The sequence below is a fragment of the Talpa occidentalis genome, unplaced genomic scaffold (assembly GCF_014898055.3).
Source record: "Talpa occidentalis isolate TD23 unplaced genomic scaffold, MPIMG_talOcc4v2.1 talOcc4.7, whole genome shotgun sequence".
Classification (NCBI taxonomy): Eukaryota; Metazoa; Chordata; class Mammalia; order Eulipotyphla; family Talpidae; genus Talpa; species Talpa occidentalis.
Window position 1 is genome coordinate 44,769,901 of NW_023605083.1, and position 24,148 is coordinate 44,794,048.

Here is a 24,148-nt window from a genome sequence, read left to right on the forward strand (position 1 = left end):
TCCCCTTTATGCCTGCCCCAAGTTACAGATCTGAGTGGAAATCAGAAACATGGGATTCACACTACAATATCCCCGACTCCTAAGCTGAAGCAAGCTCTATTTGAGGCATACCTGGTAAGCCATACATTCCCACACCTCCTTTATAGTCGGTACCCTGGCCTCCTCACTTGTTTTGCTACTGTCACCAGATAAATACGGTTCTAAATGATTCTTTTTTCCTTTTACATTTAATGCTTACTGCGTCTGCAGAAGGCTGGACTCTTTCTCAAGGAGCACCACACCCATTTAGCCTTTAGGCATCGAAACCAAATTGCAGATTTGACTAAAACGGCCTCTTTCCAACAGCAGGATAGAAAGAGCAAAGCTAGACACATAAGACCCAACTTCTGCCTGACCATGACCACCCCCGAGGTCTGCACTCTGTCTGGCTGTGGGAAGGATTCTGGAGACAGACTTGTCTGCAGTAACCACCAGAGTTCCAGATATCCTTTCCAGGGGTCCACCGCACACCCTGGCAACTAAGTAGCAAACTTGTCTCTACCTCCTCTGCTGCAGTGTCCTTTTTTCTCCATCAGCTCGAACCCGGCACACTCACACACACGCACACAGCCTTGCTCCCTTAACTTACCAGCTTAGATTTGGCACGTTGCAAAAATTCTTCCATGTCGTTTGGAGAGGTTTGGACTAGAGGCACCCAGAAGAGCGCAGATAAAAATCTGCGCCCAGGGAGAGGAGCAGGGTCTGGGGAAAGTAGCCGGCCCCGTTGCAAGGGCTCGCTGCTCCCTCCTGCCGCTCGGAGGCGGCTGTGCCTCTGCCCTCCTCTGTTGCGTCCCAGGACTCCCTACCGGACCCCCACGCCCTGCGCAGCTCCCAGAGCTCTACTCTGCCCTAATAAGGAAAGTGGGTGTGCCGTTCCCGGAGCCCCAGGACGCGCCCACCAAGCTTGCTGGCACGCGCCTGCCCTGCGGGGCCAGGGCTGGTAGCCCAATGCAGGGGCGGGGGTGTTGGGGGTGGCAAGGGGCTCCTCAGCCAATCGCAGGGCCCCACTCTGGCCTCCTGACGTGGCGCGCTGAAAGATGCTGCAACCATGGACAGCGCCCAGAAGTGCGAGCCAAGTGCAAGGGGCTGCAGCAGAACGATGCTCTGCTCTGCGGCAGGCACCCGCAGCTCTGTCAGGGGAGATGGGAAGAGGGAAAATGCTGAAAGAGGCCCCCTGGAGACTCCCCTCCTTGGCCAACGCCTCCCAGACTGGCTGGCACGTTACATAGTGCTAGAGCGGTCACTTAATGAGCTGGTTTTGCTGGCCTTGCCAGGAGATGCATGCATCTAGATTGGGGCCGAGTGGGGGGGTTGATACTGCTAAGCTAAAAGCAGTATGACCTTGATGGAAAATAATCGTAAGAGCAGGCTGGAAGGTGTGCTAGGTTACTTCTTTCCTCCTTACCCTCAAAACATACCCACCCAGCAATGGACAGCTGCAGTTCACGCCAACTGGTTGCCCTTATTTTGGCCATGGGACTAATTAACAGATACATCTTTCTGCAAACCCATCCACTCTTGACATGTGTCCTCAGGGAAAGCTAAGACAGTAGACCCTCCCTACTGAATAAAGATCAGTGTTTCTACAAGATTCTCGGATAACTTCTATGCACATTAAAGTTAAGAAGTGCTGCAATAAGCATGTACATTTACAGCTAAGAACCTTATTTTAAGCATGGAGTTTTGTTGTGTGTACTCTCCAGACTAATCAGGTCCCCATATCCACTGCCTCAGATTATCTCTTACATCACATGGAGACCGGCCTCTCCCCAAACTCCACTGTCTGGCTAACTTATGCTTCAGTTGTCAGCTTGAAGAAGTGGTGTCAACCCTGACTACACTTTAAGATCTCATTATAATCACCCAGGGCTTTTAAAATGCCAGTTTCCAGGATCTATCCCAAACTAACTGAATTAGCATCTCTGAGGGTGGGACCACAGCATCTGCCCAATGTAAAAGTGATTCTAATGTGCTGCTTAAGTATGATCATCGGTTCCCAAGCTTTAGCATGTATCTGAAGCACCTAGAGATGCATTAAAACAAAGATTTCAGTACCTCATCCCCAGAAATTGAGGATTGATAGCTCTGGTTTACTAATGCTGCTTGAGTCATTTTCCTCCAAGAAGTCTGCACTGAACCACTGTCCCTTTCTATCCTCAGACTGAGACAGTTCAACTTTCCATGTTTTCTCATAGCAACCTATAATTGCTATTCTACTGTAAACTGCCTACTAATTTGTCCGTGTTCTCCACACTGTATGAGAACCATGAGAGGCACCTTGCTTGTCTTATACATTGACATGTCCCTAACACACAGTTCATGCCACACATATCTCAATTAAAATATATTAACAATCAAATGTAAATATGGAAGGTCTTTTGCCCTCTGTGTGAATACCCAATTATTTTTTTATGAATCCAATGAAAAGAAATCAGCATAGTCAACATATCTGATGAAAGGAAAGTGATAGGAATATTAAGCTCCAGTTTGTATTCAAGTGATGAGCTATGTGGAAGCTGCAGAGTCTATCTGTCTCTTTGCTGACTGAAGTAATTTAAAACCATCCAGGTAAAACAAGTGTTTTGTCAGCCTTTAAATCTGTGAAGTTGCTCACAATTCAAGTACCCTACTGAGAAAAATTCTTAAGAATTTTTGAGTGCCTGACTCCATTGGAGACTTTAGTTACAACCACATAGTACTCTTTTTAGTCCTCTGACTTTTTAATAATCATCTCTTTTAGGATTGTTGTGACAGTTAAAAGCAATAATGCTTGCAAAGTCTCTGATTCCTAGTTCATAGTTTTCTATTACACAGGGTCCATTAAGGAGAGGAGAAAACAATGAAATGGTTTGAAGGCAAGAATTCTTGAGGTAAGAATCTCCAAGGAGAGAACCCAACAAGGGAAGAACCTGTCGGTCAATTGTGAATTGACCAGCAGTCACTAAATTATGTTATGGTATATTATAGCTATATAAATAACATGTTGTAGGGAAATTAATATATAATACTATTATATAATTGATAAGACAGATGTATAACAAACATAATAAAACAGATTATATCATCATCTTGTCTATCTTGTACGAAACAACATCACCTAAAAGTTGCACTCCTTTGGCAACCTGGGCTTCATGCAATAACAAGTCTGTTTCAGAGAAAGTCACTGCAGATAGTCTAATCAGTGATGTTTCTCTGCAGTAACACATCTGCCTGCACTCCTCATTACTTGTGAAATGTAAGCTCTGTACAGTAAGGTCTGTATGCTTTGCATTCCCGAATTACTACTCCTCCCCCATATGGCCCTGATTCTTTCTTTTATAGACTCTCCTAATAACACCATGACTCCGCATTCACCTCCAGGACCTCTCAGCATGGCAACAAGGGCATCCAGTTTTCCTTATCAGTGCCAGATGCCCTGGAGCTCACATCAGCATATCAGAAAACTAAGATGTGAGACCTGACTGTGCTTTTGAGCAAGTTGATTGACTTCTCTGACCATCAATGTGCTCATCTATGAAACAGGGAAAATAACACCTGCTTTAGCTACTTTATTGGATTGTCACAAAACAATCAGATGAAAACATCCATATATATATATATATATATATATATATACATAGATATGAAAATGTTAACAATGGAAAGGAGAATAACAAAGGAAACCTTTTCGTTTGGTGAAGAACTCCCTGACAAATGCCATCCTTTTAAAAATAAAATGTAGCTGGAATGGCAGCTGCTGACTCACCATTTGGGCATGTTTTTTCCAAGCTGATTTCCTTACTGACCAACCACTCTCTGACAGGAGTGAGCTCCTTTGTGCAGATACATTATGTTTGCTGTCTTTAAATTATTTCATGTTACAGGGGATATTCAAGAAACTATGCCTCCCACTTGGACTAGATTTAAAAGCATTTCAAGCCAGCTTCAAGGACAAGAGACTGAAGGACTAATATAAACAACTAGTTAACAACATGTTAATGTGGGCCTCTCATTTAGCTTTTAAACCACTATTAGATGCCTGCTTTCCATCCTGTGAATGATCAAATACTATTCATTTGAGTATATGATGTCAAAAGGAACTTATTTCTTTCTTGTATTTTGGTAAGTCTATTCCTAAAGTAGGCTTTACAGACCTTCTTTTGAAAAGGAGTCAGTTTAGCCATAATCTCCGAGTTTCTCTTAAGAAAGAAAAATAAGGGTTACTGGAATTGTCAGTAGCTGTAGTAGCAAGTGGCAAGGCCCAGATCACTTGGGAGAACATTTTGAGATCAAATAGCCAGGCTTGAACAGAGCATATACCACTTGCGTCATTTCTGGGAACCACAGACATCTTGTAGAACAATGAATTTAATTTGAAAGGACAGCAGAAGAGAAGGGAAGTACTCTGGCTCTATGAGTCATCAGGATAATGAGGCAGTGGCCTCACGTAAAGGTCTGTGGCTGCTGAAAGATGAGGGGTGAGAGTCGCGATGTCTCTGCTTCTTTCCAAATTACACTATTCATGGGAAGTGGTTCTTGTTTTATACACTCTTTCCCTGCACCACCATATTTCATGCCCATTAAAAGAATACTGTATGTTTCAGGGCCCTCCCTGGTGGTGCAGGTGTTACAGTATTAGCACTATCAAGCTATCACCAGCCAATGAAGCACGAGTACAATTCCCATCCAGGGAGCTAACCCACATGGCACAGCAGACCTCTCCAGTCTCGCCTACTGCCCCCCCCTCAGCAGTGTTTTTCGGTAGATCTGCCTGTTCTGCTCCCCACTCTGTCTCTGGTGAATCCTCTCACCCGCCACCCCCCCAACACCTCTGGCCTACATACCAGCTCTTATATGCATAAATAAATAAAAAATAAATTTAAAAAAAAGGAATACTGTATGTTTCAGAGTTACAGTATAAATTTTAATAGAGCATCATGCATTTCCACAGGAAAATATTTAGCCAGGAAAGCATTTGAAGTATTAGCAATTTCCATGTCTAGAAAGTCTACCTGTGCCATCTCTCATCCTTGCAACAAACCTACAACAGAGACTGCGATGTTTTGGAGATAACAAAACCAAGACCCCAGGATATTTATTGACATGTTGAGAACTTGAAATCCAGAGAGTGGATTAAAAATTCCAAACCCTTTTCACTAAAAAGGCCAAAACTCACTGAGCAATTACATTACACGAAACAGCATTTTAAACTTATATTAAAAGCATTTAGTCCCCATAATAAATGTATAAAGTAAGTGCCATTATTACCTCATTTTGAAGGTGTACAAAACAAGTATAGAGGATGCCATTTGCATCAAATTACCCAAATAGTCAATGGCAAATTTCAACTCAGGCGACAAAATTTAAAGCCCAGATAGTCTTTTCATTACACTTAAGAATGAGTTGATTACGTCCTCTCCTACTCAGTACTTCCTGGGCATATAACTATCAGACTCACAATTTGCAAATGCACCAGACAATTCATAAGAAAGAAATTCTGATGAATGTCCCAGAAGCTTGGGTATTTTAGGTCATTAAAAATTCCTGCCATACATTATGTTCAGTTTAATAGTTGCTTCTTTACCATCATGTACTCCTGCCCAGTTTCCATCCCCAACCCCTCTACTCACCTCTGAAAAAGCAAAAACATCATGCTAGTGGTGACAGTCTTGAGTTTTCCTCCTTTGGGTAGTGGTTTCAGCATTGCCAGACCTTTGTTTCCTAGGAAAATGACAGACTTGAGTGGATATTCCAACATTAAAATTCTATGGCTACAAAATGAAATTATACAAATTATATATAACTTTGTCATACAAACTTAGAGAACTCAGGATTTGTTTATAACATTAAAATATTAATCGGCAAATAATGTATTTTAAAGAACATCAATTTATAGCTTAGTAATTAAGAGATGTAAACCACTAGGTTTAGAAAGAGGAAAAATTAACCAGCAGGTTTTGTTAAAGTCATCTGGTTTCTTGTTTCAAATGCTGATGTCCTCAGAGGAATTATCTATTCATGACAGGAAGTCTAAAAATGCCTCAAATTTCAGGTTAAAGGATACTGCTTGTTGTTTAGCAAAGAGTATTGATCTCTTTTCTTACAGAGCAGTGATCATTCACTTAGGGAAAAAAAGGAATTCAGCGGTCATGTTTCCAGAAATACTGTTTAGAAGTAGTAAAAGAGAAATGGACATTTTTAAAAGTCCAGCAAACCATCAATTTAAATGAGGGTAAAAAAATATTTGTTCTTCATTCCCCCACTCAAAATCTCTGTATCATAAAACCACTGGAGTTCTAGCAGGAAAGGAGAAAAGAAAATCCAATTCCATTAACACAGAGCCCTGAGCCAGCTACAGCATTTGTCTTCTCAGCTGTATTTTCTTCGGCCTGGGCCTCACAGCAAAAGGACTTGCTTCCCAACAAACATCTCTATCAAGGTCTCCTTGATCCACTGCTTGGGCTATACCACTTGGAATTAAGCGCCCTTGGGGAATCCTGCCTTCCAAGTTCTCCCTCTCCTGTAAAGATGTCATGTAATGGTCCACTAAACCTAACTGAAAATTTTAAACTAGTCTTTTCTGGACTCTGGGTTCCTTCTCCCATGCCCCCCAACACCTTTCTGTGAATGAAGGAAAACACACTATCCTAAAGACAATTTCGGAATATGGAAAGAGTAGTTAGGGAAAGCCTGCTCTATTATCATTCCACAACTGCAATAATAATCTAATTTAGTCATTTGTTTATTTGACTATAGATGACCATAGATCCATCCATTTCACCCAACCATACATTGCAGTTAGTTGAAAAACCTTGTTGATGTACAAACCACAAGAGGAAAGTCATTGCTTTTTGTAAAATGTCACGGAAATCACCAAAACCATTCTGCATCGTTGGCAGCATTGGAGGATAGGAAAGGCTTTATGTTGGCGGCTATGGTATTCACCAAATGCCAATTTAGGATTCTTAGTCTTCGCATCATCTCTCTCCTTAACAACTGTATGTCTTCAGAGGACAAGACTTTGGTCCTCAGTGTATCCTCCCCTCCCCACAGTATGCATCACAATGCCCTTTCCATAGTAGGTCCTCAAATAAGTTTAATAATAATTGTTGGCCAATTCCCTTCTAGACAAATCCTTAAAGAAAAGCAGCTCATTAGGAAAAAATGCAGGTACTGCTGAATCCTTTGTTAAGTTACATAAAAGAGATTAAAATGATGGTTTCCAATTGTATTCAAAAATAGTATCTTCCAGAACTCTTACTCAGATTAGTATAGATCTAATAACATGCTGGATGGAGAAATACAGAATCACTAAGATCGGAATTATCACTGGACCATAGACATAAAGAAACAAGAAGACAAAAAGATATTTTAGAATAATCTCAAATATACATCTGCTAATTGCCATTTCAATTCCTCAAATATTTGTGTATGCAAATATGCCCATTCAACACTGAATAATTAAAATTGAGGCAGACAGTTGAACTCTGCATACAGCAGATGCGCCTGGAGCAGAGAAAGCTGACTATAGGAGGATGAAAACACACTAAACCTGGATTCTGTCTCTTTTTGGTAAAGGAATCTAATAATGACCCAGAGAACAGAGACCCTGGGAACTCTGAAAAGGGACAGTTTTAATGAGAAACACACTTAGAAGAAGGGGGAGAGAATCAAGGATTTGTTTGGCCTTCAGACATATCCATGGCAAACCCCTGTACAAAGAATTTATATTTTTAAATCTCCAATTATGTTCCTGGCAATATTTTAGGTTTAGAAAATATATAGGATTGTCGACTCACAGCAACTTCAGGTGGAAGGAGAGAGGCAATAAGCAATTAAATAATCAATTCAAAATGTCAGAGAATAGTGGATGGTATTTTTAAAAATGGAAATGATATGATAATGAATGGGAGAGGTCAGTCTACTTAGGTTTGTTTTTTTGTTTTCAGATCTACTTAAGATTAAGTGGCTAGTGAGTTTCCACAGAGACGTAAATGACAAGAAGAAACCAGCCATGTAGAGATGGAAGGGAAGGCACTCTAAGCAGATGGGATACGAGGGCAAATGCACTAATAGAAGTCAGGCCAGCACGGTAAAAATACCCAGCAAAAGAGGAGAAGCAGCAGATGAACCAGAATAGAGAGGAAAGTCCATTCACTAAGCCCCACAAGGTCCATATTTTATTCCAGATAAAATCAAGGTGTGAAACCATCACAGGAGTAACCTGGACTCACATGCCTTTTATTTTTTTTTTTTAATAAAACTACTCAGACAACTACAAGGAGGGCAACCCTGCTCTTCAGTAGAGGAAGAATCACAGACCTCTGAGCAGAAAGCAGTAAAAGAACCAGACCTGTCTGACCTCTAAGTCCATATCTCTTTCAAATGCACAACCCTGTGTCTTCTACATATACAAGCAAGCGGAATACCCTTAAATTTGCTTTGGCTCACAATTTTCAGAAGTGTTCAGTTGCTACATCTCTACCAGCTACTCCTGTGGTTGTGGACTACATATTTAATTCTTTCAGCTCAGCAGGGGGGGAAATATAACAACAGAAATAATGTTAAAAGGAAGTTAATCATCCTAATGTGCTCCATTCATCTTCATCTTGTGATTGCTTATTATGTCTGAACTGATTGTTCAGACATAGAGAAAAACACCTGAGAAAAACACCTATAAACCACTTTATAGATGTTTTTAGGACTTTTCGAAGGTTGTTTTGATAATGCAACTCCACTGAATGTCCAGTCCAATGTTGGACACAAACAGGCACAGAAGATCCTAGCAGTGGATTTGAGAAGGAGATCACTTATCATGTTGCTGAACATAGTAAATGTTTGCTAAATAGATAAATGTGAACAAAAAATAGACAAATGAGGAGCCCGAAAAACAGCACCTACATAATGGTTCCGTTTTAGTTGTATTCCCATGCTCTCTGTTGGTACCAATAGCACAAAGGAATTTTTGGCAAGGAGAGTCCAAAGGCAAACTTTTCTTCATGCATTATCAGTCCTCCTTTCAGAATGCCCATCAAATAAAATGGAAATTATTCATTTTCCCATTCCCAGTTCTTCCCCCAATTTCAACCTAGTATCTTGATACTGCCTTTTAACATCTTTTTAAGATAAATAAAAAACCAAAATTAACAGGCAACTATAAATCAGAGACATTCTGCAGGTGGGGAGGGGTTAAAACAGGGGAGGGAAGAGCACAAGGGACTATAGTGATGGTGCATGCTTGAACTGGTGGTAGGAATTCTATGGGGTCATCACCTGAGAGGAAAAAGCAAACATTATATAAAAATGGGCAATGATGTAAAATATATGTACATAAATAAATGACAAAAAACAAAATTTGAGCAGAAGAAAAATAAATAAAATCTTTCTTTTTACCCATGACTTTCAGTTACAACTTACTTATTCTCTGTTCCTTTTTGTCAGAGCTTCCCTAGATATAGTGGGTCGATTTGTGCCCTTCCCCACCAACAAATAAAGGTGCCACGTCCTAAATCCTGTTACCTATGAATGTGAACTTATTTGAGGAAAGGCTCTAAGTTAAGGGTCTTGAGATCATCCTGGATTTAGGGTGGGCCAGGTGTCCTTATAAGAAACTCACAGATTTGAGGCACAGAGATAGAGAAGGTGATGTGAAGATAGAGGCACAGATCAGAGTGACATATATATAAGTCGAGGAATGCCAAGGACTTCTCACAGCCACCAGAAGCTAGCAGAGAGTCAGGGGACAGTTCTTCCTTAGATTCTCCAGAAGGAACCAACCCTGTGGATCCCTTGGTTTTCTGCTTTTGACCTCCAAAAGTATGAAAGAATAAATTTCTGTTGTTTTATACCACCATATCTGTGGCAATTTTTTACAGCAGCCCTGGAAATCTAATATACTTGACAATTGCACTCTCCATCTCAATTTATATTGCAGTCTTCTTAACAAGACAATGCTGGAGATAAAAAACCTAGAAAAGAGTTTTCTCCATCTCAACAGAGGAGCATCAAAAGCATTGATGAAAAAGATGTTTTGGGGGTGGGTGGTGATTTCAGTTACACCCTCCAACTTACCTAGGTAGCCAACAGCCACTGACACTTATAAAAAAAGATATCAGGTCAGTGACTACACAATTTGAAATGTACTGTAGATCATCATTATGAAGGGTACCTCAGATCCAGAATTTGACCTGACTTCATATTCATATTCCTTAATAAAAGATACATATTTTCTGAATGATTTTAAGATAATTATAATTTTCCCAATGACTTTGCAGTAACATTTGATGTTGGTGTGTAAGTGAATTATAGTCCTTACAATCGTGGGTCACAAGCATTTCCCCAGGGTATAATCTCATAAACCTCTTACATCACTGCTACAGTGAAAATTCTTATATCACTCTTTCAGTGAAAACTGAGTTACAGCACACATAAAATATGACAGCTGAGCTTTGTGTTCTCATGCACAATTCTGTGGAAGCTATATCAAGTGCCTGTCAATGGAGTTTAGTTTCTATTGATGAAATAACTTTGATTCCAATACATTTGCTAGGCAGGTGAACTGGTTTCATAGACTCATTGAACTTCAGGATCCACAAATCAAATCCAACTCTAAGTTCCCATTCTCCAGATGAGAAAACTGAGACTTGTGTAAGAGCATGCAGTCACCTAGTGATAAATTAGCTACCCCTATTCTTTGAACAGGTAGAAAACCATTATTCTTCCACATGAGAATTTCTTGAGTGGGTCCTTGTAGGAAAGCCCTAAAAGGAATAGTGAGGGAAAAGAAGTCCCAGTCTAGTTGGCTAGAGCAGCAGGTAAATCCTGTGGAAATGTGATAGAGGAAGCCATCAGATTCCCTGCACAACCAGTGGCAAAATAGGACTTAGAATTCTAAAGCCTTGACTCCCAAATTAGTACTATTTCCTTATACCAGACTTCCCCCTCTTTATTTGTATCTCAAAGAATTACTAAATCACTGAAACTTTTACTCCAGTGCAACAGAACTGACACAATAAATTAATAGAATAATTTACCCCCTAGGACAGAAGGTAGGGGTCAAGATATCAAAGAATCCCACCTGTGGGATTAAATGGAGGGCCTAGGATGGCCACAGAAAATTAGATGAAAGCTTTCTGGATATTCTGATCAAAACTTCCTTGCCTCCCTATGACTCACCAAGTTTAATGTTCCTTACAGATCAACAATGTATGCCAAAACAATTATTTAAAAGGTTTTTATAAATAACAATTTCCCAAAATGTGGATACCCTTTGTAGTTGTATACCCAAGCTTCTACAAAATTCAATTGTCCTTAATGGACCATACTGATATGGTTGAGTACAAAATATTTCCCAAAATGCTCAAAATTGTTGTGAATCTCTAAAAATCTACAAAAAAGAAAAGCCAGAAATAACAAGTATTATGAATTATCAATATTAGAATGTAAATTATAATTGAAATTATTACTGCTTTAAGCAGTGATGTGGATTTCCATATGAAAATAATAGTTCTCATAAGCTACTAGGACTGGAGATTAAGCTTTCCAGTAGTAGTATCCTGGTAAATGTTCACTCTATTATTCCTATCACATGTTCTCATCCATAATAGAAGAATAGAGCCCACTTTGAAGTATTGTTGTGAAGGTCTGATGAGATGATATATACATGTATATGTGTATAAAGTTTCCAGCACATAGCTATATTCAGTAAACACTGATGCTCTCCCTCATTAATTTGGAAAAGGGTAATGGAGCAGTCTGAATAATGGTCCCCCAAACATGTCCACATCCCAACCCCTGTGAATAAGTTCTCTCTTATATCTTAGGTTCTGATCATGTATTTAACCCAATTGTAAGCACTTGTACAAGTTTTGGAGCATGGAAGTCAGGCAGACACAATTTTCTTGCTGCTTTTGGCTGGATTTCATTGGAAAACAAGGTTGTGGAAATAAAATTCTATTGCAGAATCTAGCCAGGGACAGTTTACTTCCAACTTCATGGGAGTAGGAGACAGCTATAGAAGGAGTGGCAGATCCCCAAGCCAACAGCAGCCAAACAGAAACGAATTCTACCAAACATTCAGAGACGAGTTAGTGCCTACCCTTCACAAACTCTTCCAAAAAATTGAGAAGGAAGGGATAATACCAAACATGTTCTATGAAGCCAACATTACACTAATACCAAAACCGAACAAAGACAACACAAAAAAAGAAAAGTACAGGCCAATCTCTCTAATGAACACTGATGCAAAAATCCTCAATAAAATTTTAGCTATCAGAATCCAATAATGTATCCGTAAGATAATTCACCACGACCAAGTAGGATTCATTCCAGGGACACAAGGATGGTTCAACATCTGAAAATCAATCAACATTATCCAACACATCAACAAAAAGAAATATAAAAACCATATGATAATATCAATAGATGCCGAGAAAGTTTTCGACAAAGTGCAACACCAATTCATGATAAAAGCCCTTGAAATTCTCGGGATACAAGGAACATACCTCAACATCATAAAGGCCATATATGACAAGCCAACAGCCAGAATCATTCTCAATGGCAAAAAGCTGAAAGCATTTCCATTAAGATCTGGAACAAGACAATGATGTCCACTCTCACCACTGCTTTTCAATATAATACTGAAAGTCCTAGCCAGAGCAATAAGACAAGAGAAAGACATACAAGGAATTCAAATAGGAAAAGAAGAAGTTAAACTATCACTATTTGCAGATGATATGATAATATACATAGAGAACCCCAAAAACTCCACAGAAAAACTAATTCAACAAATCAATCAGTTTCATAAAGTGGCAGGATACAAAATCAACACGCAAAAGTCAGTAGCCTTCCTATACACAAACAATAAATCTGAAGAAGAATAAAAAAAAAAACCATCACTTTTATTAACAAAAAAAAAATCAAATACTTGGGAATAAATCTAACAAAAGAGGTAAAGACCTATACAAAGAAAACTATAAAACACTGTTAAAAGAAATAGAAGAAGACACAAAGAAATGGAAAGACATCCCCTGCTCATGGATTGGAAGAAAATTATTATCAAAATGGCCATCCTACCAAAAGCAATATACAGATTCAATGCTATTCCAATAAAAATTTCAATGACATTCTTCAAAGAAATAGAACAATTATTGATGAAATTCAAATGGAAGCACCAAAAATCCCAAATAGCCAAAGCTCTTCTGGAAAAAAAAAAAAAAAAAAGGGAATGGAGGCATCACACTTCCAGACTTCAAATTATACTACAAAGCCATAATCATCAAAACTGCATGATATTGGCACAAGAACAGACACACAGACCAATGGAATCAAATAGAAAATCCAGAAATAAACCCACAGATTTATGGTCAACTAATATTTGATAAAGGAGCAAAGAATATGCACTGGAGCAAAGAAAGTTTGTTCAATAAATGGTGCTGGGAAAACTGGGTAGCTACATGCAAAAGCTACATGCAAAAGAATGAAGCTTCACCACTACCTCACACTATGCACAAAAACCAACTCAAAATGGATTAAAGAACTAGACATAAGACCTGAAATCATAAAATACATAGAAGAAAAAATAGGCAAAACATTACATGACATGCACATCAAAGACAACTTTACAGACACATCACCCAAAGCAGTGAACTTTACAGACACATCACCCAAAGATAGTGAAGGCAAAGATAAACAGCTGGGACCACATCAAATTAAAGAGCTTCTGCACAGCAAAAGAGACAATAACAAAAACAAAGAGAAACCCCACTGACTGGGAGAACATTTTTGCACCCAATACTAATGATAAAGGACTGATCACAAAAATCTGCAAAGAGCTGATGAGACTCAACAAAAACAAAGAAAATAATCCAGTCAAAAAATGGGCAGAAGAGCTAAAAAGAAATTTCTCTGAAGAGGAAATCCAAATGGTCAACAGGCATATGAAAAAATGTTCAACATCACTTGTAATCAGGGAAATGCAAATCAAAACTACAATGAGAAACCATCTCACACCAGTGAGAATGGCACATATTAAAAAACTAGCAACAACAGGGCCTCCCCGGTGGCGCAGTGGTTGAGCGCAGGGTTGTGAAGCTGCCCGCAGCCTCTGCAGCGCAGGTTCAATCCCCGGCTGCTCCCCGGCCACCGGAGGAGGGTCCCACATGGCCCGCAGACCTCTCCTGCCGCCCGCTGCTTCCCTCAGCAGTGTACTTCGGTCATTCTGCCTGTTCTGCTTCCCCCTCTGGCTCTGGTGAATTCTCTCACCCTCCCGTGCTTCTGACTGTACCCAGTGCTTGCACAAATAAATTAAATAAATAAATAAATAAATAAATCTTAAAAAAAAAAAACTAGCAACAACAAATGTTGGCAAGGTTGTGGAGAAAAATGAACTGTCCTGCACTGCTGGTGGGAGTGCAAACTCGTCCAACCACTATGGAGAGCTGTGTGGAGATTTCTTGACCTACTAAACATAGAGCTTCCATATGATCCAGCAATTCCACTCCTAGGTACTTACCCAAATGACACAGAAACAGTAATTCCAAAGGGCACCTGAACACCTATGTTTATAGCAGCATTATTTACGAAAGCTAAGCTTTGGAAACAACCCAAATGCCCAAAAATAGATGACTGGATCAAGAAGATATGGTACATATACACAGTGGAATATTACTTAGCAATCAAAAAAGATAAACACATGCAGTTTGCAGCAACCTGGATGCAGCTAGAAGGGATCATGCTCAGTGAAATAAGTCAGAAAGAAAAAGAAAAATACCGGATGGTCTCACTCATAGCAGGAATTTAGAAAACCTAAATAAGAGACCAGGAAAAAGATTAATCAATACAAAGTAAAAATCAAAATCAACAAGCAACTATAAACCAGAGACACACTACAGTGGGGGGGGGGTAAGGGGGGGAAAGGAAGGACTAGAGTCAAAATAAGGGTGGAGGGTGCAATTGTAAGGGGAATATAACCAAAATGAAAATGCATACATTGTACAAAGATGAAAAAGATGTAAGAATTATATAAAATAAAATATTTTTTAAAAAAAGAAGTGGTAACTGCTCCCCAAACTAGTAAGAATGGCAGTGTCCTGGGAGTCATTCCAAAGGCCTGTTCTAAACCTTGCCCCACCAGTATTTCCACTGATTTCATAAATAGCTAATTCTCTGTATTAAAGCTCTGCTTAAAATAGGGTTGATTCTCTTTGCTACAATGGAATCATGTTTGATAAGCTATTCTTACCACCCTAAAGGAAAGAAAGCTTAGCCGGGAATACTAGAAGTTCAAAGGTACTCAATGAGAGCTCTAAGAATTATACTATTTTCTCACAATCAGTCAACCTTTTCTCCTATTGTTATAGAGTGCCCTTTATTCAATTTTCTTTAATCAGATTGTCTTAATTATGAACTTTCCTCTTAAATTGGATAAATATATGATTAGAATTTTGGTGGGTCCAGGAAGTGTGAAGACATTGTATAAGATAATATCCCTAGCTTTATGAAAACATTTTTCAAGTACCTATACTAGAGGAGAAAAATGTGATTAGTACTACTGTTCTTATCAAAAGAGATGAGTTTTCAGAATATTTTTAAAGTTTTCAGCACTTTATATTGATTTAGAGTCTTGATTATGAAAGATAATCCCTTTTTATAATTCTTAAAACATGTGAATGTTTCTGAAAATTCATGTCAACCAAAATTGTCAACAGTCTCTATAGATTTCCCAGAAATTATTTCCCAGATCAAATACACACATACACATATTTGATCCATATATCACATCCTGAAAAAATGACATATATAACTTCTAAAGAGTTATAAGGAAAATAAATTCTGGGGAAATCATGCTTACTTGAATTAACAAATACCTTAAATGCTGCCAGGCTGCACAAAAGCAAGCAGCAAGCTGGATTTGACTAGCAGGCCATGGTTTGCCAACCCCTGCAGCAAACCCATACATGCCCACCCCAACTTATCCTAACATTCTCACCATGCTAAAGACTTGGTGACAGCCATGATGGAGATGTTGTCTCACAAAGTCTGCTTTTTCCTGGACAAGAGGAATTATTTTTCCTTTGTCTTCTCTATAATTTCCTAATTATCTAGCTGCCACCCACCATTCCAGCCCATCTCTTTCTCCTTCTACCTCCAAACTGGCTTCTGTATACCACATAATCTACCTCTAGTCACATCCAACTACATGCCTTTCCCTAAAATAAGTGAGGTAACTATAAACCTTCACGGTCTTGTTAAAGTTCTTCCCTTGAACTAGAACAACCTTCTTTTCATCTGTTTTATAAATTTGTGCTTTCTTCTCAAGACTCAGTTCAATGTCAATTTTTCTTTCCAAGAAAAGCAAGGTGAGTACAATAATAGGCACACTGTCAACAGGCACAAAATTGAGCAAATGAACGCACAGCTCCAGGTGGGGTGTCGTGACTGGTAGAAACAGTGCCTAGAGCACGAGGACATAGAAATGGAGGGTGAAGAGAAGGTACCAAAGACAAATATCTTACTTCACAATATTATCAGAGCCTCCCATGTCTAGAGGAGTAGTTCATTTCAATAGCAGAATCATTCCCAGATGCTGAAACTGCAAGCATGTGCTACTACAGGCAGCCACCAAAATTCAGAGTTTCTCTGTGGCAAATGCTTAACAGTGTCACCACTGGGATTCCATGGGAGAGCTTCAGTGCTTATCTTTTTTTTTTCTTTTTTCTTTATTTTATTTTATATATTTCTTACATCATTTTTCATTTTTGCACAATACATGCATTTTCATCTTGGTTATAATCCCCATATACTTCCTACACTCCTTGTTTTGATCCTACTGCATTCTCCCCCGTCCCCGTAGTGTGTCTCTGGTTTATAGTTGCTTATTGATTTTGATTTTTACTTTATTATAATTAGTCTTTTTCCTGGCCCCTTATTTAGGTTTTCTAAATTCCTGCTATGAGTGAGACCATCCGGTATTTTTCTTTTTCTTTCTGGCTTATTTCACTGAGCATGATCCCTTCTAGCTCTATCCATGTTGCTGCAAATTGCATGAGTTTATATCTTTTTTGATTGCTGAGTAATATTCCATTGTGTATATGTACCACATCTTCTTGATACAGTCATCTATTTTGGGGCATTTGGGTTGTTTCCATAGCTTACCTACTGTAAATAGTTTCAGCGCTTATCTTTAACATTTTAAATAAAAATCTTTTTCCCGGGCCTTCCCTGGTAGCACAACAATTGAGCACTGGGCTGCAAAGCTGCCCACAGCCTCTGCAGTGCCGGTTCAATCTCTGGCTGCCAGCAAGGGTCCCACATGGTGCACAGATCTCTCCTACTGCACCTGCTGCTCCCCTCAGCAGTGTATTTCGTCAGTCTGCCTGTTCTGTTCCCCACTCTGGCTCTGGAAAATTCTCTCACCCTCCCGTGCTTCTGACTGTATCCAGTGCTTGTATAAATAAATAAATAAATAAATAAATAAATAAAAATCTTTTTCTTAAGAAAGCTAAAATAAGCTTTGTCTATAAAGAATTTGTGAAGGAAATGGAAAGCTTAATTTTGAGGAAGAAAGGTGGAAGGGTAAATTGTAAAGAATTAAAAAAAATCATCTTCAAATTTTGGAAGAATAGTGATGTGATGTGATCACAAAAAGAGTAGTTACACCTCTGTGATATCTACATGAGTAAACATTTTAAAATTCTTATTTATTTTTAATTGAGGTCATATTTGGATACCCTCATCTGGTATTGTCACCATAGTGCACCCACCACCAACTCACCCATAGCCTACCACTGTAGTCCATTGCACATGCCTGGTTGTTCTTACCCCTCCACCTCCCGCCCCCCACTTCCCTTTGGGGGCTTCAATTCTGTCGTCAGCTATCAAGGGTTAATTTTTTAGCTTGTCTTTATCTGACTCTTATTTTAGTTATTTTATATTCCACATATTAGTGACATCATCCAGTATTTACCTTTCTCAGAGATGACTAGTCTTTATCTGACCATGTTTTTGATAATTAAAAAAAAATTCTATAATCCTTTTAAGTGGGCTAGTGGGTTTCAGAATCTAACATCATATAAATATGAACATTTTGTTTTAACCAAATTTTACATTTCCTAAAAATGAAGACTGAATAGAGCCAAGACTTGCTAATAATGTTCCAATCTTGCTTTTTCTATCTCAGTTTTACCCACTGTCTGCACAAAACACCTGCTGTGCCCTACCAGTTTCTAGTTTCTTGCATTTTTCTGTTATGAATTCTTGAATATTATTGCAAGATAATGAGACAATTGTAGAAAATTTTGCATTTATTTTCTGCATTGATAGCATTGTCACAAAGATTTTCAGCCAAGAATTTCTGATGTAAATCTAACAGTCTGGCCATTAATGATCATTAGTGTCACATCTAAGAAACAAATCTGGTTGATGTTATTTATTAAAAGCAATCAAAGTGTGCCATTATGGTCCTAATTACAATGTTTACTCAGATGGCCTTATTTATTCACAAGAAAAAATAACGCCAGGAAGATGCTAGAACTTCTACGCTAGGCATGGGAGAACATGAAGTCCCAAAACAGTGGAATGATATTCTTGAAGAGAAATATATTTATTGAATACTGCTGATAAAAGTGATTAATTTTGTTAATGTACTGGTTGCATGTTCAGCAGGTTGAATGCAGTGGATCTGAATGAGATGAGACACAAAGCAGCTGCTGACAATGAACTCAACAGAAATGGAATTTTTCGGAGTTATACAACAGTAGACCCTATCCCTCACACCTAACCGAGGGTAATGAACATGCATGATTGACTAGATGCCTATTATATATCACTATCGAGGCTTTCAGTGGGAGGGGAATTCAGCTGAGTATTCTTGATATAAAGGTGATGAGGACTGAGATAAGTGCTTGGTTGAAAGAGGAGGAGATGCCCAAGAGTACCAGGGGCTCCAGTGACCTGAGGAAAGGCAAATGGAGTTGTAGTCAACAAGTATCAGTGTTCCCATTGATGCAGCAGGGCTTCTGATGGGATGAGCTAGTATGTTCCCCAGAAGGACTAAACAACAATATAGTTTCAGGTTACCCACCTCACATAAAGACTGTACAATGCCCACCTATTCCAGAAGCAACAATGAAGAACCAGGGATTAGATCTCTCCTACATATTTTATTGAAGTAAACTTGCTAAAGAGAGATAATTGTCTATAAAATTGCCTGATAAGCGTTTTTTTCTCACTTTAATAAATTGACATTTAGAGTGTGATGCAATTCAACTTTGAAAAGTAAAGCTGTATGACTTTTCTCATCTTAGCATTCTCAAATACATTTTTGCTTTTCTATTTATGATGTCATTTAATATTTACAGCTCTTTGAAGTAGTAATATATTTTCTGTTTGCATTTTTAAACAGAAGAGTATGTGGGGGCACAGAGAGGTAAATATACACTTAGTACACAGGGGTAGAAGAAGAATCCAGGGATGGTGACCCTCCTCCCTCCCTGTATGGTGAGGGGCTATTTGAATACAAATGACAGAATATAATTCAACTGTTTTAAACAACAAAAGGGAAATATTGACTCTGTGACTGACAAGTATGAGACTAGGGCTGTATTCAGACACAGGGTTATTCCAAGAGCTCAAATGTTGTACTCAGGATTCATTTTCCCTCTCTCAACTCTATATTTATGTGCTTATTCATTCTCAGGCTTCATGTGTGGGAACATGCCTGGAAGGAAGTTCAAAGTGTTAAGTGCAGTTAAAAATGCGTTGCTCTTCACAAGACCTGGTGCAAAACATTTATTGTTTCTTGTTGGGTCACGTGCTCAACACTGAATCAATCACTGGGAGTGAAATGCCTCTTATGACTGAGCTGAGTCACTTATCTACCCATGGACTTAAGATAGAATGTTATACATGGACTAAAACTAAAGGATCTAGGCAGTTTCCCTAGAAATAGTTTTTCTTTTTTTTATATTCCCCATAAAATTGCACCTCCCTTATTTTGACCCCAACCCCTTTGATTGCCTTTCGATTGTATCTCAACAAACTGATTTTTCTTGATGAACACAAAATTCTTAATTGATTTGAGTTCAAAATAGACAATGACACTTAAACAAATAGCTAACAATCAAGTTTCTCTGTTCTCTCTCACACAATGCAAAATAGATCTCTACAACCCACTAATCCACGTACAGAGATCACAAATTATCAAACCTGAAACCAAACTGTCAATCATCTCTGCCAAATGGGGCAAAGCACAATTAAGAAAAAGAACTAGATAACTAAAATTAATAGAGAGGAGGAAATCTAGAGTAATAAAAATTGTGCAAAATTAAAGTGATTCACCCCTGTAAACCAAGAAAAGGAATGCTGGGCTGAAGATGTCCATGAGGGGCACATACCTCACAGTGAAGGTTAACTGGCTGTGACAGGAGACTCTGTTGCATCTCAGTAAGTGAACTCTAACACTGTTAAAAGTTTATTTTTGAAAGAAGGTGTAATCATGATCTCATGCAGATAGAAAATGAACTCTTGTCAAGGTTTCACTCATTAATTAACAAGCGAATGAGTAAGTGTTTTGACTGGTTCCAAAAGGGATTCAAAGTACCACACATATCTAGACATACAAGGAATTTTGAAATGAATTTACAAATTAATGAAAGATGGGGCTATTCATAGGAGTAATAACTAAGTGCATTCCAATGGACACAGTGCTTAACATATCTACCAGTGAGAATCATTGTATTGGTATCAGTTTTACACAACTTAGAGTTATACAATAGCTCAAAGACCATAGAAATATCAATATAAAATCTATTGTGTTTCTATATTCTAGTATAGAATGAACTAGGAGAAAGAGAAATTAAGAAAACTATCCCACTTACAACAGCATCAAAAAGAATAAAATACCTAGAAATAAATTTAACAAAGGAGGTGTAAGATGTATACTCTAAAAACTATATTAATGAATACAACACAATATATTCCATGCTCATGGAAAGGAAGAACTAATATTGCTAAAATATCCATACTAACCAAATTAATATTTATAGTCAATACAATCCTATTAAAACTCCAATGGCATTTTTGAAAGAACTAGAACAAAAATTCCTAAAATTTGTATGGGACCATAGACAACTACGAAAGACCAAAGCAATAGAAAAAAACAAAGCTGTAGACTTCCTGCTCCAATTTCACATTAGATTACAAAATTATAATAATAAAAACATTACAGTATTGCTGCAAAAACAGAGGCATCAATGGAACAAAATAGAAAGTCCAGAAATTACTTCACATATATACGGTCAGTTAATTTATAACAAAAAGAATCAAGAATATACAATATGAGAAGACAGTCTCTGCAATAAATGGTGTTGGGAAATTGGACAGTCACATGCAAAAGATTGAAATTGGACCACTATCTTACACCATACACAAAACTAACTCAAACTGGATTAAGGACTTGAGATTAAGACCTAAAACCATAAAACTCGTAGAAGAAACAGGTACATGAAAAGGTGCTCACCATCACTTATCATCAGTGAAATGAAAACCACTATGAGCTATTGCCTCACACCTGTTAGAATGGCCATTATCAAAAAGACAAGAAATAACAAATCTTGGTGAGGAAGTGGAGAAAACTGTTGACGGGGAATATAAATTGTCATAGCCACCATGAAAAATAGTATGGAGGTTCCTCAAAAAATTAGATGTAGAACTACCACATGATTGTACAATTCTACTTCTGGTAGTAGTCCAAGGAAAACAAAACATTAACGCTAAAGGATATCTGCACTCCCCTGTTCTGTGCAGTATTACTTATAATAACCAAGATATGGAAATATAGAAGCAACTTCAGTGTCCATCTGTGGATGAATGGATAAATAAAATGGAAAAAAGGAAGGAAACACTAAATATATATATACATATAAAGCACATATTAAGTACTGTTTATGTTTTTAAACAGAAGAGAAAATGGAGGCACAGAGAGGTAAATAAGTACTTAGAAGCATCCAGGGATGGTGAACCCCTCTTTATGGTGAGAACATACATATACACATGTATGTTCACACAGATACACACACAAACACACAATGGAGCATTATTCAGTCATAATAAGATGAAATCTTACCATTTGCAACAACATGGATGGACCTTAATGGCATTATGCTATCTAAAATAACATAGGCAAAATAGATAAATACCCAAAGATCTCACTTATGTGAAATCTAAAATACCAACCAAACAACAAATGAGCTTATAAACACAGAAAGCATATTAGTGGTTGCCAGAGGTAAGGATTCAGAATGGGTAAAATGGGTCAAAAGGCTCAAAAGGTATGATCTTCAAAAATAAATCATGGTGATGTACAACATGGTGACTATACTTAATAATACTGTGTTGCGGGCCTCCCTGGTGGTGCAGGGGTTAAGACGCAACCTGTGAAGCAATCCGCAGCCACTGGAGCATGAGTTTGATTCCCGGTCTGCCAGGGAGAAACCCACATGGTGGGACAGACCTCTCCTGTCTTGCCCGCTGCTCCCCTTCAGCAGTGTGTTTCAGTAGATATGCCTGTTCTGTTCCCTGCTCTGATTCTGGTGAATCCTCTCACCCCCCACATCTCTGCTCTTACCCCAATTCTTGTATAAAAATAAATAAACCTTTAAAAAAATAATAATAATACTGTGTTGTATGTGAAAGTTGCTAGGACTATAAATTTGTAAGTCCTTATCGAAAGAAAGAAAATCTGTAACTATGTATGGTGATGGATATTAATTATTCTTATTGTATAATCATTTCAGAATATATATAAATATTTAATCATTATGTGTATACCTGAAACTAAGATAATGTAATATGTCAATGATATCTAACTTTTAATTATTTTTGGATTTTTAAAAACATCATGAAAGGTAGAAATAACCTGGAAGCAATTCACTATTCAAGGAAGTAATTAATCTTTTCTGTTGTTGGATATTTCAAAGTCTTTCACAATATTTCATAACAGTACAATACACTTCAAAATATCCCATTTAAAGTACATGTGATCCTTATTTGTGCTATACAATAGTGGACACCAAAGCTGTGATTTCTTTCAACTTCCAAGTCTCCCATTCTTTTTAAGAAATAGCTCTCTCATTTTTTGCTTGACTCTTTCTCGAACTGAATTATAAGTGAATAGTGGTTATGCCAATGCAGTGTGAGTCCACTATATTAGAATCAAAACCACATATCCCCATGGTCACTAGATAAGTATCAAAAATTATATAACTCTAACTTTAATTAAATTTCCCCAACAATTTGACTCCTCAACAGTGCCTTGTTTTGCAGAATTTGCTTACAAAATTCCTTGTAATTATGGCTGACATTCCATTTGTATTGAAACAGAGCTTCTACAGTGACCACATTGAACTTAGTTCATTCTTCTAGCCACTAATTAGGTTAATGAAAACACATTCATCAGCAAAGGAACCAGTATACTAAATATGTATTGGCATAAAGTTAACAACTCTGAGAATTGCTCTTCAACTTGACTTGCTGAAACACTTAATGCCATCTTTCATAACATAATTTGCTTTTTATTTTTTAGAATTACATTGAATCACTTGACCAACAACCTTTAGAAATGTTGCCCATCTTGTTCAACTGTTTATAAATAGGGAATGGTCCATAATACATTCTATAATGCCAATATTATCCTAATGCCAAAAATAAATATCGTACAAGAAATGACAGTTATAGACCAAGCTTCCTGCACTTATATTTGGAATATAGAGAAACCAAACAACGGGTCAAAGACAATCTTTAAGACCAACCCTCAAAAACTGACCATAGATCTGAGGCATCAAGGAGGAGGTGAAAAGGGGGAGAGAAAAGAGGAGGGTTGAGAATAGGGAATGGGGAGAACATAAAGGACTATCGAGAACGATGGGGTTTTGGTGGTGGGAGAGCCACTATAACACACCTGAGGGGAGAAATTTTGTACTGTCAAATATTAGCAAGGATGTAAAACAATAAAATAAATGTGCCCCAAATGACAGCAGGGTGGCAGGACTATAGAGCAATCAATTCAATTTAGAGGCTAGATAGGATAAGGATGGAGAATTCTAAGAAGAGAAATTTATGGACCATTTGATAT

At 38.1% G+C, this 24,148-nt stretch overlaps 1 protein-coding gene across 1 annotated transcript in view; it reads right to left on the reverse strand.

The window, feature by feature from the left end:
• The window catches only part of PRUNE2 (prune homolog 2 with BCH domain), a 215,805-nt gene extending 215,054 nt beyond the window's left edge, over positions 1–751 (reverse strand). Inside the window, exon 1 of the mRNA XM_054688860.1 lies at positions 629–751. Within this exon, the coding sequence (XP_054544835.1) occupies positions 629–664 (36 nt within the window). The 5' untranslated portion in view covers positions 665–751. The remainder of the gene's footprint in view (positions 1–628) is intronic.
• Positions 752–24,148: the final 23,397 nt, after the last annotated feature.